This window comes from Mustela putorius, unplaced genomic scaffold, assembly GCF_011764305.1.
Source record: "Mustela putorius furo isolate JIRA1106 unplaced genomic scaffold, ASM1176430v1.1 tig00000228_pilon_pilon_pilon, whole genome shotgun sequence".
NCBI lineage: Eukaryota > Metazoa > Chordata > Mammalia > Carnivora > Mustelidae > Mustela > Mustela putorius.
Genome location: NW_025421322.1, coordinates 25,436,151 through 25,455,990, shown reverse-complemented (window position 1 = coordinate 25,455,990; position 19,840 = coordinate 25,436,151). Strand labels below are relative to the sequence as shown.

The following is a 19,840-nucleotide window of genomic DNA, read 5'->3' as shown; positions in this document are numbered from 1 at the left end:
GTTTGGTGCCCTCGAGGCACCCAGTATAGCAGCAGGTAGAAGACAGGGCAGAGCTGCAATGTAGAACTTCGGGTGTTGTCACTGCTGGACATCTTGCCTACTCCCTGAGTGTGTGGAGATTATGTCCCTGTCCTCTGAGCTTTCCTCCGCCTCAGCATGAATCCACCAAAGGGAACCTCCTCCCCCAACTCACCTCCCTCTGAGTCCACTCAACTCCTCCCGGTGGAGGACTAAGTCTTACTGTCTTTGTAGCTACTGTCCAAGACCTTAGTGGGCTCTCAAGAAAGTATTTTCCATGAGTGAATATTATGGGAAATAAGATAATATTACAAGATTATTTTATCTCTCTCTCTTCAATAACCTTTCCCTATTATAGATTATTTGTTAACTGAAAGCACTTAGAGCATGTACATAAACCAGAAATTAATAGAAAAATCTTCCATAATTCCATCCCCCAAAAGGTGATCACTGCTCTACACATTTGTTCTTATCCTATGTCAGTCCTTTTTCTTTGCCTGCCTTTGACTACCCCTGCCTCTGAGTCCATATGGACATGTGTTTTGCACATTTTTTCCTACATCCTTTTTTTTCACTCAATACATCCTGTACAACTCTTCAACTCATTAAATATTCAAATATTTTAATGGCTGCTGGACTATCACTTATTGAGTGCTTACTATGGTTTTAAATTTTATTTTAAAATTACTAAATTAAATTGTATTTTATATTAAATTATATTAATTTTACATTAAATTATATTAATTATGATAATTTTATATTAAATGTAATTATATTAAATTATATTATTTTTAAAATTACATTAGATTTGAAGCCATACTTCAACCTTAGAGCTCCAAATGCTCTCTGAGGTATGTAATATTACTATCCCTGAGGAAACTGAGGTACAGAGGGGACTAGTAATGAGCTCAAAATTTAACATCTTCTTAGTGGTAAGGCAAAGATGAATTTAAGTCTGTTTGAAAACGTATCTTCTACCATTAAGATGCACCAAAACTTACTCAGCCAAACCCCTATGAATGGCTATTTGGAGTGTTTCTAATTTTTTGCTATCATAAATAGCACTGAAATTATTATCCTTGTAGCTATATCAAACCAAGCTCTCCGAAAACTGGGACAAAACCCTTAACATTAACGTGAACTTTACAAAGCCACTGGCTTACCCAGAAAGTCATCTGAGGACAGCCTTTCAAAATCCCAAACCTGGAGCACCAACACGACTGGTGTCTTACACTCCATCTTCTCTAAGGAAAAGATGTTCTCCCTCTTGGTAATGACCATTTGCTTCTCAGCTGGGAGATACTGAAATGGAAACAGGAAGCGCCAGTTGAAGTTCCCCTCGCCTGTCAGGGAGTTGTAATGCACATCGGTCTCCTGCTTGTCATCCTCCAGACCCTTTAGCCACCTGAATAAAGATAGAAAAAGAATTACACACCTGAGTCCCTGAGTACATTTTTCAGGCATCATTCTAATCGAGAGTGATTTAACTAGTTTCAGTGTGGTCACGGATAATAGTTTTTAAATTATGGTAGTTAGATTCAGATGGAAGTTTCCACTGAATCTGAAAGAGAAAAATAGGAATCAAAGGGTCTGAAAGAGAAGCGAGATAGAGACATCATTCTAAGTCAGGTTCAGGAGATGTCTTCAGCTATACTGGCGAGACCCTGAAGCCCCATGCAGTAAAGAGGGAAGACTTGGAAAATGTGAAGGGAAAGTATAATTGGAGTTTCCTCTCCCCCGAGGGCTCCTGTTAGGGTCGCACCTCTGCACTCATTACCCTGGTGGGCCTCTACAGTTGTCCTGGTTTAGACTCATGGTATCAGGCCTGTGATTGGCTCCCTCCTCACTGGTTCTGGGCCTCAAAAACCCAGCAGGCCTGCATCAACATGGCATGGAGGGTAGAAGCCTGTCTTCACCCACCTGGATTCTAATCCTGGCTGTGCTATTACTAACTGGAAAGCCCTGGATAAGCTGTCCAACCCCCCTGTGCCTCTGTTTCATCTGCAAAATGGAAGCAATGACAGTACTTAGTTCATAGTTCAAAATGTGGTTGTTCTGAAGAACTGTAAGAGGTAATAGCTGGAAGGTGCTTTGTGTACTTCAAGTTACACACAATGTTATTTCCTTTTTTCTGGTCTTCCTCTTGCATCCCCAGTATAGAGTAAGCTACCGTTAATACACTTTCCCCTAATACCTTATCCCTGGTGAATTATTGAGAAAGTAGGTGCTTTTAATTCAAACTAATTGATAATTCTGAACCACTTGCTTTTTGAAAGCAGACATTCTGTCCCCACAAGTCAGAGAAGGAGGTCTTGATCCTCCTTTGACCACCCAGAGGAGTGGTACCACTTAGAGTATGGATGCAATTATTTAGGTAAAGATGGTGCTCACTCAGCCAATATATATGTGGTATCTATTATGAGGCAAGGAGTGTGCTAGTTGCTAGAGGAGTAATGGGAACACACAGAGGTGGTCCTTGCCTTCATAGAGCTACAGCTACAGAGGGAAGGGGTTGGAGAAATTGGGGGAGAAGAGGCAGAAGTCAGCAGCAAGCGAGGTACAAGGGCCCTGTGGTGTGATGGTGCATTCTAATGTGGGAAGGAAGTTCAGCATGACTAGAGAGCACAAAGCAAGGAAGATTGAGGTGGGCCTGGAGAGATAGGAGGGGCTAGTCAGATAGGACATTTTAGGACATATTAGGGATCTAGATCTTCAGCCAAAGAAAATAGGATGTCACTAAAAGGTTTAAAGTATAGGACTGGTTTGATCAGATTGTGTTTTGAAAAGATAACCCATGTTTCAACATAGAGAACAAGTTACAGGAGGCAAGAGTGAGTACAGACAGAGCAATCCACATGGCACCCCAGTGGCCTCAGCAAGAAATAATGGAGAGGAAAACTATGGCGGTGGTGTGTAAAGATGGAAATGGACAGTGAGGATGGCTATTTGGTAAGCCAAATGGATAGGATTCAATGGAAAGCTAGAAATAGAGCCAATGAAGAAGAGGCTTCCCTGTTTGGGGAAGGCAAAGATATACCAAAAGGAAGCTGAGATGAGTTCACTACTTCTGAGATGGGTCTTATCCAAGGGGTCATGTTTGAATCAGTTTTGCTTCTGATTCTCTACCACCTCATCTGCCTCCATGACTAGGGGCTCAAAGGGCCGCATTTGTGATGAGAGAGACAGAGAGAATGCGTCGTTTCCCGAGTCCTAGGTTGACATCTTTCCTATCAGTAGAACTAGCAAAGAGTAAGGTGCAACTTTGAGCTTCTCTCTTCATCTTACAACCTTCCTAACACTGAATCTCTCATCAGTTGCTTTACACCTCTCTACTTGTTTGAGCTGTAAAGGTATTTTGAATGCCACTCAAAAAGCTTAGGTACCCAACATTTAATGGAAAAAGATGTTGATATAATAAAATTTTCTCACAAAAATATTTTCATAAGATAATAATCCTAGCAAAATAACCAAATAATATTTGAAAAGAAAGTGACCTTATCTACCAAGGTGAATAAGATGGGCTTCCTCTGTAGGAGGTGGGTGGAGTGCTTTCCATGAGGCATAGCTTCAGTTTGGGGTTAAAGAGAGGAGGAGGGGAAGAAGAGGGGACATGGAGTTTGTTGATGATCTTACCCTTTCACATAAATATCACTTGATTTTTGTCCTGTGAAGATATTCTCATCCTCTAAAATGACATCTTCAGTGTTCCAGATAGTCACTCTCAATTCATATCTGGGATGAAGGAAGGCAGCATTAGGCTGAAGACCTTGAAAGCAGAGTTAGCCGGTGTGTATGGGATTCTGATAGTGCTGTGAGTCAGTAAGCTTCCTCAACTTTACCAAGTTCAAAAATATCAACACTTAAGTTCTTGGCTCCATCAAAACCAAGTGTCCTATTGGAATCACCAAAGACATGAAGTTCTCTGAGCAGAAATTGCTTCCATTAGCTGACATTTTTCAGGTTGTTGCAGAATGCTGAAGCGCAGTGGCCCCTACATAAAACAGGGGCCAGCATTTTCAACCATCACTACTGTTACAATTACTACCACTCATCCCTGTGGTAAATGGCCAGATGGGAAGTGAGAGATGATTATCAGGTGTCAGCTGATTTATGTAATTGACACTACAATGCAACAATTATTGTAATTGATTAACTGTCAAGATCTTTTAGTTGGCTACCGTAGTCATAGGCTGCCATAGGCTGCAGCTGACTTACCCTTTTGGCTGCCTTGGTGATATGTCAACAGGAGGTCCAGGTGGAGGCATGTCTTTGGGAAACATGTCCACCCACATCTGCAGGCGGCCCTGGTTAAGAAAAGAAGATCCCCTTTAACTTTGCTGGGGTATCACGTGGGCAACTGATCATTCGTGGTTTTAACAGATCCTTTTACTAGAAAAGGATATTAGATATATATCACATCATATCTTATCATATGGATATTATTCATATTATACATGCTTAGGATATTGGTTGACAAAGACAGAACTTGTGTTTTTATTAAGAATTAGTCAGGACATATGTTAAGAGCAGGTGATAGGCAAGCAAACCCTCACTGAGCACTTACTATGTGGTAGACACAATGCGATGCACTTGAAAAAACATATCAATTCTCCCAATATCCCCAATGGGTGGATATTATTATTCCTACTACAGATGGGAAAATATCTTGCCCGTGCTTATACAGACAATATGTAGCAGAGTCTGGCTTCAACCCTTGTCTGCTGACTCTGCATTTTCTATAAATCCCTAAGGATTAAAAAAATAATATTATCTGTCAGAAGTATCATGCTTCATTGTTTTTAATGCACTTTAATATCATTATCTCGGTAACTGCTTAGCCCAGCTATATTTCTGTGGTACACATCAAAAGAAACGGAGGCTTAGAGCAGCCAAAGAAATGATATGGGTCTTATGGCTAATTAATGTCAGAATAAGGCCTCCCATTCACTGTTTTGGATTCCATACATCAGAATTTAACCTGCTGCAAGGGATCCGAGTGCCCATGTGGGGAGAAGGCCCAGTGGATTCAATGCTCAGCTCTGTTGTGTTCATTCTAAGTACTCCATGAGCTCAGACAAGAAGGTAAGAGATCAACAAAGCCTGTGATGGTCAGGGGAAATTTTATATGAAGGAAGTGGGGTTCCCAACCAGAGCAGGGAGGATCTGTAGGATTTGGGGGAGGGGGAGGCTTTGGCTAGAAAATACAAGGGCTTTCATAGGGAAGGGACAATTTAATCAAAAAGTATATCATTTGGGAAGAGAAGAAGGAATTAGTGAGGATTTAATCCTAGAGTCTCTAAAAAGATATTAACATTCGCTTGTAACCAAAAAGCCACATGGTAAAATGAAGGATACCAATAACCCAAAGCTTTTAAACATTTGGTAGTGAAATTCAGGAACCAGTCATAGGCTTCTACATCTGATAAAAACTATCCTTTCAAGGCACTCTCCCACACCTGCTATCACTATTTTTATGCCCTAACGCTACTGAGATAGCAGTGTGGGTATTCCTGCCCCATTGGAGTCAAGCTCCTGTGTTTTGCCCAAGTGACACCGGGAGTGAGTCCAGGGCTAGGACAGGACTAAAACTCAAACTCCTGGGTGAAATCCCATTTAACTACTAACAGCTGAGTAACTTTGAGCAAGTTACTTAACTCTCTGAACCTCAATTTCTTCATCTTAAAAACAAGGATCATAATAAGTACACCATGAGGCTATGTTAGGGAGTAACAGGTGACCATACATCTTTATTTGTGTAGGAAAACCCTGGTGGTGCCCCTCCTAAATATTAATAGCAGTGCCTCTTATTCTTGAAATGGCCATCATTTGGATCAACAAATCTACAATCATCCTAACTAGATAATTTACATAAAGGGCTTAGTATTTAAGTACTTATTAATTTAGGTACATATAATTAATAAGTACATATCAAGAAGGCTCTTAATAAAGTTGATCTTCTCTTTACTTCTAACTCATAACCCGGATCTCTGGTTATTTTTTCCACACAGCTTCCTCTAGTCAGTCCTTTAAAATAAGTCATCATCTACTGCTTCCCTGGGAAAACTAATGGACTGGGAAATGAGTTTCCCTGGGAAAATTCATGGGGTTACTGATAGATTTTGGACAATGTCTTGGGCATGTCAGATGGATTTTGAAGTTTCTCAAATAACAGAATTCTTTCAAAAGAGTGTGATAACTTAGGGCGCCTGGGTGGCTCAGTCAGTTAAACATCTGCCTTCAGCTCAGGTCATGATGCCAGGGTCCTGGGGCGGAGCCCCACACTGGGCTCCTTGCTCTGCAGAGAGCCTGCTTCTCCCTCTCCCTCGGCTACTCCCCTGCTTGTGCCTTCTCTCTCTGTCAAAAAATAAAATCTTTAAAAAAGAGGAGTGTGATAACTCAAATCCATTAAAAGGCAAAAAGCACTAAATTTAACTCTGTTTTGAGGGTAGACTTTCTCAACCTCAACATTGTTGATATTTGGAGCTGACTAATTCTCTGTTGTGGGAGGCTGGCTACGCAGTGTGGGCTGTTTGGTTGCATCTCTGACCACTTCCTGCTAGATGCCAGCAGCATCCCCACACACTTGAGACAACCAAAAAATATGTCCAGGCATTGCTAAAGTCTGGGACAGGGAGGCAAAACTGTCCCTGGTTGAGAGCAATTACCCTAAGGCACACAAGAGAGACTTTTAGAGATAAAGTCCTATTCCTTGGGGATGAAAACTCCTATTGGGTCCAGAACAGTCTCAGCCACTACCTGCTCCATTCCTGGCTTATTCTTGTGGTACAGCGGCCGAGTTTCTATGTGCTCAGGAACCAGCTTACACCCAACCTCTGGTATATCCCCCCACGAGTGTAAAACCCTGAGGGCCAGGTGCTCATAAGACTCCACCGTCTCATCTGCAAGGAAGAAAGAAAAATAAAGACATTCATCAGCTATAGGTTCCCCTAATGGAACAGTGATGGGCTGTCAGGTGCACTTTTAAACACTCCCTTAAGGTTAAATTTAAATGCAGTGAGGCACAGGGAGAGAGCAAAACCACAAAAGAGAAAAAGGACAGTAAGAGAGTGGAGTTGGGGGATGGGAAAAAGACAGGAGGTTTAGAGAGCAGGAAGGGAGATGGGTTGACAAGATGACCAGAGAGCAGTCAAAGTCTCAGAGCCTAGGGCTCCATTTGCCCCTTGAATCAGATTCCTCTAGAGCCTGTGAATAGCAAGTGTGCTTTGAGATACTGGAAAGGGTATATTTCTTGGAGATATAAGACTGTTTGCGAATGCCATAGTGTGACAGGGCCTACTGGATCTGGATTGTCCCAAACAAGGCAGCGAAATCTGCACAGTATGTTCAAGGAGGTTTTCTCTCTCCTTATTGTTGTTCCTTCCCACCAACACACTTGCTCATAGGAAAGGTTCTCAGATCTGCCATCCTACCAAAGAAGACCATACATAATAAAAACTACTGGTAGAAAAAGTGCGTATAAACATAACACAAAAATTGTTGGAAAAAATCAAATCTTTTTGATAAAGTTTAGAATGGCCGAATTTGACATAGGGATGTTGAGTTTAGTTTTAAACCAACCCCCCACGACAGACACAATCTCTCAATAACAATAATAACAACCAGTAAAAGTTGATGGGGATGAGCACATAATCAGTGAACTAAATCTTCTGTATTGCATGGACCACTGGGTATTGTACATAAACAGTGAATCTTGGAACACTGCATCAAAAACGAATGATGAAGTGTGTAAACCTGGTGATTCACAGACCTGTACCCCTGGGGATAAAAATATATGTTTATAAAAAATAAAAAATTTAAAAAAAAACAAAAAACGAATGATGTATTTTATGGTAACTAACACAGTAAAAATTAATTAATTAATTAATACTTTAAAAACCTAAAAAAGAAAGTAAATCTTCTATTGTAAAGTTTAATCAGTTCTTGACTGATGGAAATGAACATCATTTCAGATTCTTGGTGGTCAAAAAAGAAAAAAAAATGGTTTCATCATAAAATGTAGAGTATTGACAAAGGAATTAAATTGGCCTAATAGAGTATATTGTGAAAAAATATTTTGTTCAAGAGAAATTCATTAGTATGTCATTAATACACAATTTAAATGGTCATTATTTAGTGTGCAAAAAACCTTTGAGAGGTTCTTGGCGTCAAAATAACAAGGCAGGAAGAAATTTTGGTGTCGAAGTGGTGGGATCAACATAACAGTGTGAAAACATCCAGTGATATGTCCTTATCTGGGTGGTTTGTACTGGAACCTACGAACCTATGTTTTGCACATGTATACTCCTACACCTGCTGATTTGCATCAAGTGGATGGGAGTAGCATTACAAGGCTGGCTACGCAGTGTGGGCTGTTTGGTTGCATCTCTGACCACTTCCCGCTAGATGCCAGCAGCATCTACCAGTATTTGTATTGTGAAAGTAAAGTTAAGGTGGCTTTTTTTCTCATCCTCAATTTTATGAAAGTCCCTCTGGGATCTTGTGGGTATGTCCCATGAGGCTTATATGGAAAATCTGCTTCTTGGTGCTAAAATAAGAATTGTTGGTATCACATCAGTGGGGGGTAATTTGGGCTGTGTCTAATGATTTATTTTATATCATATTCATTTTAAGGTTACTGCCTACGATGCAACACAACAATCCTATTTCTGTGATACACACTACAGAAATATCAGAAATGTGCAAATATATGTATAAGGGAGTTCACCATATCGTAGTGTCACTACATGAACACAAGGTACATAAGTGACACAGCCATAAAAAAGAGTATTATCAATGACAGTCTCAAAGAACAAAGAAAATCATCATAATTTTTTGGAAATAGAAAAAACAGGATACAAAACTGTATATGGCATACTTCCAATTGTGTCACACACGCACACACACACACACACACACACACACAGTATGGAGATATACTAGCAAGCAGCATGCTTTTCTCTGAATTTGGGGATTCTGAGTGATTTTCATTATCATCCTTTCTTGTCCAAATTTTCTGCCAGGGGCATGATTACTGTACAATAGTTGGCCACTCTCCCCCGCCACAAATACTACCAGAAGCACGCTTTTCAAAACGAAAGCAACGTCAGCAGGATGTGTTGTGGGAGTTACCAGTGTCCTCCTCCGTAAAGACCGTTTTTCCAGAAAAGACCTGATTTCCTATCTCTATTTTCCCAGGATGAAAGTAGGGTCCATCCAGCTTGTTGTCTTTGCAGAGCTTTGTGAGGATTTCAGTGGGTTTGGATGTGTCTCTCCAGGCGTTGTATCCTTCTCTGAAAAGAGAGGGAAGGATGGGTGGGGTGAGGCCTGGCTTCCCCTGGGAGGACACACTTAAAAGTAGCTATTAAAGGGACCACCTAAGTGTGATCAGTGGTTTCCTTCAGATTTCTTGCCATTCTATGCACTTCGGGCTAATGTTTTTTTTTTTTTCTTTTGTTTTCTCTCTTTTCTGGTTAATACCTCTGCGTCTGCATGCCTGAATGAAAGGCAAGACTTCTGAGTAGCACGACAGAAAAATGCTTTGCTGATAGTTGTTCTGTGTGTGTGTGTGTGTGTGTGTTTTAAAGAAATGTACCTTAAAACAAAAACTGAAATGACACCCACATAACATAAAATGAACCAGTTCAGTGGCATATAGTACATTCATAATGTTGTAAAAGCACTACCTCTACCTAGTTCCAAAAATTGTTCATCACCCCGAAAGAAAACCTGGACCCATTAAGTGGTTGCTCCTTATTCCGCGCCCCGCCCCCCGACTTTGGCAGTCAACTGTCTGCTTTCTGTTGGTCCGGATTTCTTTGCATGCAGTTCCTCTTAATTTCATTCTGTCCCTTGCAAAAGAGCCATCTGACTGTTATTTCTAAGAAGAAAGCCTAGATCAGGCTTTCAATTACTCTACTTCTTTCCTCCCCTCCCCTCCCCCACCAAAATCATATCAGAGACTCACGTCACAGGTGGAGAGTCTAGATGTGCTGTTTCTCCAATCAGTGATTTTCCTAGTGGTTCTTTTCTAAATCTTTCCAACCCCTTCCTCCTTTAAACACTAGCTGTTTGGTTAAAAAATAGTAAGTTACAATGAAATGCTCCCCATGAGCCATGACCAAGACAAGCATGGACTTCTCTGCTCACTGGGACACAGGATTCACCAGAACTTAATTTATTTAAGTACTTCAATAAATCAAAACATAACTATGAAGCAGTGTTCAATGTTCCTACCTTGTGCCCGAGACATGAGGACCCTGAAAAGTTCATCCGAGCCATGCCCAGAGCCACACATACACAGGCTTCCCCCAAAACAGGTGCTTTGGTTTTCATTTTGGTGTTGTTTGTTTGCTTGTTTGTTTGCTCTCAACTATTTAAAAAAATTTACTGAACAAAGTTTACAGCTCCCTTGACTATACTGTTCTGCTCCCTGGCAGTTCCACTGTCAGAAATTCTTCTAGGGGCCCCTGGGTGGCTCAGTGGGTTAAAGCCTCTGCCTTTGGCTCAGGTCATGGTCTCAGAGTCCTGGGATTAAGCCCCATATTGGCTTCTCAGCTCAGCAGGGAGCCTGCTTCCCCCTCTCTCTCTGCCTGCCTCTCTGCCTACTTGTGATCTCTGTCTGTCAAATAAATAAATAAAATCTTTTAAAAAGAAAGAATGAAAGAAAGAAAGAAAGAAAGAAAGAAAGAAAGAAAGAAAGAAATCCTTCTGAACAGAAGAGGCACCATCTTTGCCTGGACTTCCTCCCCTGACTTTAGAATGAGAACAATGCGTCATTCTCTGAATGGCACTTTCTCTGTTACTTAGGAATGTAAACACCTAAGGGGGCTTTTACATTCACATGAGTCCCCAAAACCAAACTGGATTTCTAGGCTACCAAAATAATGATTTCAAGAAATACTTAAAGACACTACAGAATGCTTAAGATACAGGGATAGTTGCAAGACTCAGCTTACAAAAATGACATGGGTAGTGTGAGCCAACTTCAAGGGAAAACAGCACAGAAAAAAAAAATCCAAAGGAAATAATTAAGAAATTTTTATGTAAGTTATGTCTGGGTAGAATAATTTGAGCATAATTTTGTACTTCCTGTATTTCCTCAATTTTCTGCAATGAATATACATTATTTTATATTCAAGAAAAGCATTTCTAAAATTATACCATGGAAATCTAATGAATTTTTAAAAACTTTTCCTGGCTGAAATTCTTAAGATTTTTATTTTTTTTTTTCTTAAGGTATCAGATAAAATACACTTAAAAAAATAAAGCTAGTAGTCTATATTTTAAAATGAAGCAGGGGGGTGCCTGGGTAGCTCAGTCAGTTAAGCCACTTGCCTTTGGCTCAGGTCATGATCTTGGGGTCCTGGAATTGAGCCCCGCATGAGGCTCCCTGCTCAGTGAGGAGTCTGCTTCTCCCTCTCTCCTCTCCCTGATCATGTGTGTGCTCTCTCTCAACTACATAAATAAAATCTTTCAAAAATTTTTTTTGATGAAGCAGGATTCAAAATCATTGTAAAGAGTGAGAGCTGGTCCATTCCTTCCTGTTTGTAAGATGAGGATAACAACTCAGTGGGTTTTGAGAGAACTGAATGAAGTACAGTGTTCAGTATATCATAAGTACATGTGAGTGTTCATTATAATTCACTGGGATATTGGGATTTGTGTACTAGTAATCATTCTTCTTCTAATACCACTCTTCACCAGGAAATTCTGCCCACCCAGCCTCCCCCTTTAAGTGAATGTGTAAGAGCTCTTGACTCTTGAAGAACCTGATCTGGGTTCTAAATCAATGCCTCCCCAGCCCCAACCACCCTGCAGGAAATAGTTTTCCCAAACAGCCCTGCTGACCTAGAAAGTCTGTGAGACATTCAAGCAGAGTCTGGGCTGGCCCGGCAGTGCTCCCCTGTCCCCAGGAAGTACTTACATCTCATACTGGCTCTGCAAGCCACAGATGGCTCGGTGTCTGCTATAAAAACGGTTCTCCAGGTCAATCCTGGTCTCCCCAATGAGGTCATCTGTCCCGATCAGGTCATGGTCGTAGATCAGGATGGAGAGCAGAGAGTCCTTTGGGAATGTGGCCTGGATCTCAAATGACCTGTGGTCCAAGTAGAGGCATTAGGAATCTACAACATCTGGCTACATGGGGAACATCTCCCCGGTCTGCTTCTAGCTAGCCTGCAGTTCATAGGAACTCACTAAACACTCAGCAATGCAGTGAATACTTAGTAGATATTTATTTGGTTTAGTGTTTCATTGAGACTCTATTTCCAATTCTGCTGTCAATTTCCAGTAGCCAATAATCCCCTCTTCTGTGGACCACGTCCCACAGTCTTCATCTAGGTGGGTATGAAAAACCTGGGGGGTTGGTCTCCAGCAGAACTGATTTCCAATTTTGGATGTGAATCTGCACCTTCCTGGGTATAAAACTTTGGGAAAGTTATTTCATCCCGCTCAGCCTCCTTATGTGTAAATGGGGATCAAGATGTCTTCTTTATAATATAGCAAGATCGTTAAGTGTGAGATCGTTTATACAAAGTGTACATCTAGCTTGCAAGTATTCAACTGGTGCCCAATAAATTACCATTCCCTTTCCCCTCCCTTGTTACTTCATGGGGGGATGTCAGCTGAGTTTGTTTTAAATGGAAAGCCTTTTGAAGACGGAAAATCCCGAAAACAGAATTGCAGCACTGCAATGCCATCTCAACAAAATTCTGAGCTCCTCAACCATGAGACCTGCCTCCCTCATCTCTGCATTGCTGGAGCCCTGGCTTTCCCTGCACAGAGTAAGCAATGAATGTTTCCCTGAACTGGAAAGGATCTCAGGAATCACTGTATCCAACCCCTTCATTTCACAGTAGGGAAACTGAAATCCAGAGAGCAGAAGTGACTTGTCTGGACCATAAAGCAGGCCGAACTAGGGTAAGTACCAGGTCCCTGACCCCGCTAGTTCTGAGCTCTTTCCATGATACCACATCAGGGCAAGATGTTGAAAGGAAAAGCAGTGCCGTGGGATTTCCTGGCACAATGCGTTATCCGTGCTGCTGAGCATTACAAAAGACCGTTAAGGAGGGCACCTGTACCGCTGGGCACTGGACGCTGTATGTAAGGGAGGAATCACTGAATTCTACACCTGAAACTAATATTGTACTGTATGTTAACTTGCTGGAATGTAAATAAAATAATAATAATAATAACAACAAAGTAGGAGGAAAAAAAGAAGTTAATTCTGAGTGAATTTAGGGAAATATCTTCTTGAAAAGAAAATAAAAAGGACACCAGTGTTCTCCAGCTCTTCCCAACTCCAGCTGCCCTGGGACAGGTGTGGTGGGCCGACCTGTGAGCGAGGGACTGTGAGGAGGGAGAATGGAAGGCCCATGATTTCCCTCCATGTCTGCAGGCCTGTCTGGGCTGCTACCCTTGTGGTCAGACCCACTTAGCCCCGGCTCTCACTCTCCAGTGGTAGAGACAATTCCAGCACAGCCCCCCGGCCAATGAAGCCTTCCTGAGAGAAAGAAGCAGAGACACCCCAGCTCCATGGGCTGTAACTGACTGAGGCAGCTCTACCAGGCCAGAGAGATGGCTGTGACTCCATCAGGATGTGCCTTCCATCAGGAGGCAGAGCATTGCCCGGGGCACCCAGATGTAAATTCCAGATGGTGCTTGGTACTCTGGAGGTCTCTCACAAGGAAGCCTCCAGCCACTGTCTCTGAGCCATCAGAGCCATCACATGGCTGCTGTCACCCAGGAAGGACTTGTTATGTGCTTAAGCACCCTGGCAACAGTGACAGAAGACCCAGTTGCTTTCATCCATCTTCCCAAGCAGGGTGTTCACAGATGAAGCGCTCCTGGATTTTCACTGGAGCTGTCATTAAAGAACTACCAGAAACAGCTCACCATGTTGGACTTCCTGTCCATCGACTCATTCATTCACTCTCCAGATACTTGCCAAGCATCTCTCTGCTCGGTGCCAGGCCCTGTTCTGGGGATGCCGCGTTGGATGGACTAGACCAAGTCCCGGCTCAAAGGGAGCTTACGTTCTCGTGGGGAGCTGAGAGATAGCCAACAAACAAGACACGTACCACGTTATGTCAGAAGCTCTAAAGGAAAGGAAAGCAGGCCAAGGGCCAGACATCGGGGGATGGAGCCTGTGACAACCTCATACTGTGAGGTCGCAAATAGGGATTCCCCAGACCCCAGGTTGGGGACAGAAGCCCTCTACTTTGCTCGAACATGCAGGATTGAGCCAGCAAATTCTGTCCCCGAGTAACCATTAAAAACACATTAAAGAAAGCATCTGCACATGGAGGGCTTCTGGCAGAGTCTCCGCAATGCCAGGGGCTGGCAGGAATATTCCATCATCCCCTTTTCTGTTTACCATAGCCATAAACAGCATAATAAAGCCAGTCTAACTCACAGCGCTGCGCTGGGAGCACCTAACGAAAAAGAGATTACAAAGCACTTGGCAAAACGAAGTGCTGGTTACAAATATGGCAAGTAATCATAAAAGTTATCTCTGGATCAGAGAAGCAAGGGTAGGCCTCCCCGGCACCGTTATTTTAATCATTCTCATTAATCGGAGCAGGCAAGATCGTTTATGGGCTCATTTCTTCTGGAGCAATAAAGTGTTAAGAGGTTCATTCTGGTCAAAGATCAGAGGGTCCACCGTGATCACAAAAGTGTAAATGAATTTAAATGAGGCTAATGGAGAGTTGCTCTCACCCTCCTTGCTATTCCATAAAAAAAGAAGTTAAGTAGAGTTAGGACAGAGCCATTGCTAAAATGATTATCACGGGAGAGACAGAGAAAGCGAATGTGTTCTGAGTGTCAACACATGCTCGTGTAGGCGATGTGCTAAGTGCTGTATATTTTTAGAGGCCAGTGAGAGTCAAGTGTCACGATTGTTTGGTAGGAAAACAGGCATCAGAGAGGTTAACCTGCCTGCATAAAGTTACACAGCTTATATGTGACAGAATGTAACCCACGTTTACCTGAATCCAAAGTTAACAGCAGTTAAGTACACAGACCCACGCAGGGATATAAATGTGTGCCACACACTGCTAGAAGACAAATGAGGCCAGTAGGATTGCTGTGAACTGGAGAACATCTCATGCACCTAAACATGCACAAATGCAATGTGTGTTGAAACACTTTGCAGGAAAACAACACGAGCAGAAGCTGTAATTCAGTCTATTTCTTTCAGGGGTCACCTGCAACATAATCTGATGGAAAAATCCCTTTGAGAGGAGACAAAAGACCAAAGGTATGCCCCCTTCTCCTCCACTCATGAGCTGTGTGAGCTTGAGCAAGTTTCTAAACCTCTCTGGGCTGCCCTTAGCTTGTTTATAAAAGGAAACTTCTCTGTCCAAAGGCAGGAGGCTGAATCTGATGACCATTCAGGTGCCTCTTAAATTTGAGATCTAAGAAAACCATTCTTGGAAAACTATAGGCATGAAAATCACCAGGTAAAACCATATTCCTGAAGGGACCAAGGAAAGAATTTAGTGCTTCTGCATGAAGGTTAGTTTGGCTGTTACCACAGGCAGAGGTCAGCTCTCCAGACACACACACACATGCACTACCCCCCCCTGCAGAAACACAGCAGGAGCAAACACACACAGGACAGCACATCAGGACGCAGAGGCCACTGACCTTCCAAATACTGGGTTCAGTTGTTTGGGGATATATTTGTCCCGGTCTTTGATTTCCGTTTGTCCAAGCCTGACCACAATGTAGGGGTCCGCTTTGCCATCCGGATCAGTGGGGCTGAGATTAAACGCCTGGAGAGAAAGAAAATCCTTTTGGTCCAGTGGTTCCCAGCATGGGCTGCACACTCAGATCACCTGGGATTTTAAAAAATATGGACGCCCGAGTTCGATCCCTAGATTCTAATTTAATTGGCCCTGAGCTTTGGGACTTTCAGCGGCAACCTAGGTGATTCCAGTGTGCAGCTGAGGTTAATAACCACTGCTTTAGCCTCTCATTTTCCTGCTGAAAGAAATGTTTACAGCTTTGCTCAAGTTGAACTTTCTCTGGAGTCATCTCCCCAGTGGAAAACAGCGCTAGGCACAGAGTAATGAACACTACACTGGACACGAGCCAAAAGGCATGACTCTGGGTTCTAGTCCTATGTCTTGTATGATCTTAGGCAGGCCACGTCTCCTCCCCAAGATCTATCTGTAAAAACACAGGGAGGGGGCCCCGAAGGCCCACCCCGCAACTGATGGGCTCGGAATCCATGACTCCATCAGGCCCGCATTTAGCACAGGCTAGCTGAGTGGTGGTCTGTTTCTCAGAGTGAGGTCTGCTTCCAGACAACCTGGGCCTTAACCCGTCCCAAGGAAACACGTTCTAAGTGAAGGTCCAGGTAGGAGGCTGGTGAGGAATGGTAAGACAGAGAAACTCTGCAGAAATGAGAGCTGAGTGAGGCATGATCGCATTTTTAGGACTCCGTCCTACAGATGGACTACGTGAGTGCACAAAGCTGTGTTTTCAAGGAGGCTCATGAGAGCATGGTTTCCTAGTCATATTTGTAAATGACTCGTATGTCAATTACTTAGGGAGGAACTCAACCCAAAATACCCCTTCCCCGCTTGCTCTCGTCACATCACCCAATTTTATGTGCTCCTCTGCTTATTTCTGTCCTTTCTTAATCTCCACACGCCCCTCAGCTAGTGTGCAATCTTCCTCAGAGCAAGTGTGACATTTGTCTTGTTTATTACATTATCTCTAGGACCTAGAGCAGGGTCTTAATATTTGCTGATCGAATGAATAAACGGGTACTACATTAATTCAAGGAAACACTAGGTGTCTACTACAAAGAAAAGGAACACCCAGTGATTCTTTGAATTAATATAGTACCCATCTGGAAAAGGACCAAATTATACTAAGAGAAAAACAGATAAATGTGTAATGCATGAAGCAAAAGTCTGTTAAGTAAGTACTTACCTGTGGTTGTAAACAAGTATAAAGACAGTTGACTCTTGAAAATGTGGGTTTGAACTGTGCAGGCCCACCTACATGGGGGTGTTTTTCAATAAATACAATAGGGTATTGCAATGTACTTTCTCTTATGATTTTCTTAATATTTTCTGATCTCTAGGTTACTTTACTGTAAGAATACAGTGTATAATAGAATACAAAACACACGTGTTAATCAACTGGCAATGTTATCAGTAAGGCTTCAAGTCAATAGTAGGCTTATTTGTAGTTAAGTTTGGAGGGAGTCAAAAGTTAATATGTGGATTTTCATCTGAAAGGGGGGTCGGTGCCCTCACCCCAGATTGTTCAATGGTCAACTATAGATATGGAGGTATTTACATATTCATAAGAGAAGTAAGTTATCTCTGGGGATAGAATTGCAAAGGTAGGGAGATTTGATCTCTTTCTTGGAATAACTTTTAAGTACTAGTATTTTTTACATTTTTGGATGTTTTATTAAATTAAAACTTTTAAAAAAGATTTTATTTATTTATTTGACACAGAGAGAGAGTGCACAAGCAGGGGGAGCAGCAGGCTGAAGGCAAGGGGGAAGCAGACTCCCTGCTTAGCTGGGAGCCTGTCTCAGGACTCCATCCCAAGATCCCAGGATCGTGACCCAAGCCGAAGGCGGATGCTTAACCAGCTAAACCCCCCAAGTACTTCTAAAAAATTTCTAAGTTAACTTATTGGTATTAAAGAATAATTCATCTTTGATTTATGCGTCATTGATGTTTCTAAAAAAGGATATAGGTAATAAGAACAAGGAACTTAGCTTAAAATAAGACTACAACAATCAAATAGGATTATGAAAATCAACTCCAAGGGTAGGATATGAACAAATACATGAACTATAAAGGTTCAGCAGAGATTTGGTTTGATTGAAAATCAGATGTGGCCCCAGGCTTCCAGGCAATCAGGCCAACAATTTCACCATTCAAGTAGAGTGCTGTCAGCCAAGAAATGGACTCTTAACTACAGAGAACATACAGATGATCCCCAGAGAGGAGGTAGGTGGGGAGTGGGGAAATAGGTAATGGGGAATAAGGAATGCACCTGTCATGCTGTGCACCCAGTGATGTGTGGAAGTGTTGAATCCCTGTGTTGTACACCTGAAGCAATATTACCCTGTATGGTCACCAACTGGAATTTAAATAAAAACTTAAAAAATGAAAAAGAAAAAAACTGTAGTGCTCTCATTATCAGAAAATGGGAAACCTAGAGCAGAAAGGATATTTTTCTTGGAAATACATTTGACTTGAAATTTCTGGCTGTGACACTGCAGAGCCATGGGAGAGGGCTTCCTAGTGACAGCCGCCCTGCTCGGCCCTGGTTCTGCTCTCTTGTCTGTGAGCTTTCTGCTCCAGGCCTGTTTGGTGTCCAGCTATCAGATAACCACAGAGCAAATGAAGCTGCCCAGAGCCTTCTTATATGCCTGCAAAGTATTTTCCCTAAGTGAAAAGCCAGCAAATGTGCATGTTACCAACCAAACTTCCTACCCCCTGTTATGGACTGCAGTGCATACAACATTCTGTGTCCAAGCCCTAACCCTTCATGTATCTGTCTTTGGAGACAGGGTCTTTAGCGAGCTAATTAAGGTTAAATGAGGTTATAAGGGTGGTGCCCTAATCCAAAAGGATGGGCGGCCTTATAAGAGGAGGAAGAGACACCAGGTCTCCTCTCCCTGTCTCTCTCTCTTTCTTTCTCATTCTCCTGCTCTTTCACTCACTCTTGTTATATGTGTGTTGTGTCTGTGCATGTGTGTCTGTGCATGTGTCTATATGCTCACAGAGGTAGGGCCATGTAGGAAAGTGGCCACTGACAAACCACGAAGAGAGACCTTACCAGAAACCAGCTCTGCTGGCAACTTGATCATGGATTTCCAGCCTCCAGAACACTGAGACATAAATGTCTGTCATTTACCTCACCCAGTCTGTGGTACTTCCTGCTGGCAGCCTGAGCAGATGAAGACAGTCCCCAGGGTCAACAAGGGTGGCTTACCGCAACAATGTACACCCTGATCAGGACTTTGACGGGGTGGTTGGGTGGAACCCCTTGCTGGATTCTCAGCTGCCCACTGTCCTCAATGCTGGAATCCGTGGGGCTCTTGTAGATGCAGAAGGAGCCCTGGAATGGCAAAGCTTGACCCAGTGAAACAAGATGGCCATATGCCCCACCAAAAGCCCTATAAGGCAGAGTGCCCGGGAAATGAGCAGAGCCTGGGACCCAGTAGGACCTGGGCTGGCACCACCCTTGTGTCTGGGTGTCCTCAGGCAGTTTACATAACCTGCTTGCATCTGAGTTTCTCCACGGTATGTCACTGAATCGGTGTCGGTACAATAACAGCTCACAGGGCTCTTAGGTGACGAATGTGGATAGGAGCATCTGATGGGATACTGAGGACCTTTAATACACAGGGAGCTGAGCTGGTGCTTTCCCCCACGATGTCCTTCAAACCTTCTGCAGTATTCCTATTTTCAGATGCTGCCAGGGAGTGCCACAGAGTCCAGTCCAAAATCATGATGCTAGTTAGTGTTACAATATCAGAGAGGGGCCAACTGCAATCCCTGTGCTATTTCCAACACACCACTCTGCACCAAATGACTCAGTGCACAGCAGGTCAGAGTAAGTGACAACCACTGCTTGATGATGGTGACACCAAGAGTCTGCCAGTATCAATGGTGTTGTTTGATTCATTTAATCAAGCAGCTGGTAGGTCTGCATAGATCATCTATTTGGTAGGTCAGCGGTACGAAAGCAAAATAAAATTCAGTAATCCTATTAGGTAACAGCTCTGTCTCCTTATATCCCATCAGACTGAGTTCCAACTCACTTCATTGACCACAAG

General features: G+C 42.7%; 1 protein-coding gene across 1 annotated transcript in view; it reads right to left on the bottom strand.

Annotated features, from left to right (window-relative positions):
- The window catches only part of FER1L6 (fer-1 like family member 6), a 111,688-nt gene that overhangs the window by 15,615 nt on the left and 76,233 nt on the right, over positions 1-19,840 (bottom strand). Inside the window, exons 30-37 of the mRNA XM_004743522.3 lie at positions 18,994-19,119; positions 15,667-15,794; positions 11,942-12,112; positions 9,148-9,308; positions 6,775-6,917; positions 4,234-4,322; positions 3,652-3,750; positions 1,182-1,423 (exon numbers count right to left, since the gene is read on the bottom strand). Of these exons, the coding sequence (XP_004743579.3) occupies positions 1,182-1,423; positions 3,652-3,750; positions 4,234-4,322; positions 6,775-6,917; positions 9,148-9,308; positions 11,942-12,112; positions 15,667-15,794; positions 18,994-19,119 (1,159 nt within the window). The remainder of the gene's footprint in view (positions 1-1,181; positions 1,424-3,651; positions 3,751-4,233; positions 4,323-6,774; positions 6,918-9,147; positions 9,309-11,941; positions 12,113-15,666; positions 15,795-18,993; positions 19,120-19,840) is intronic.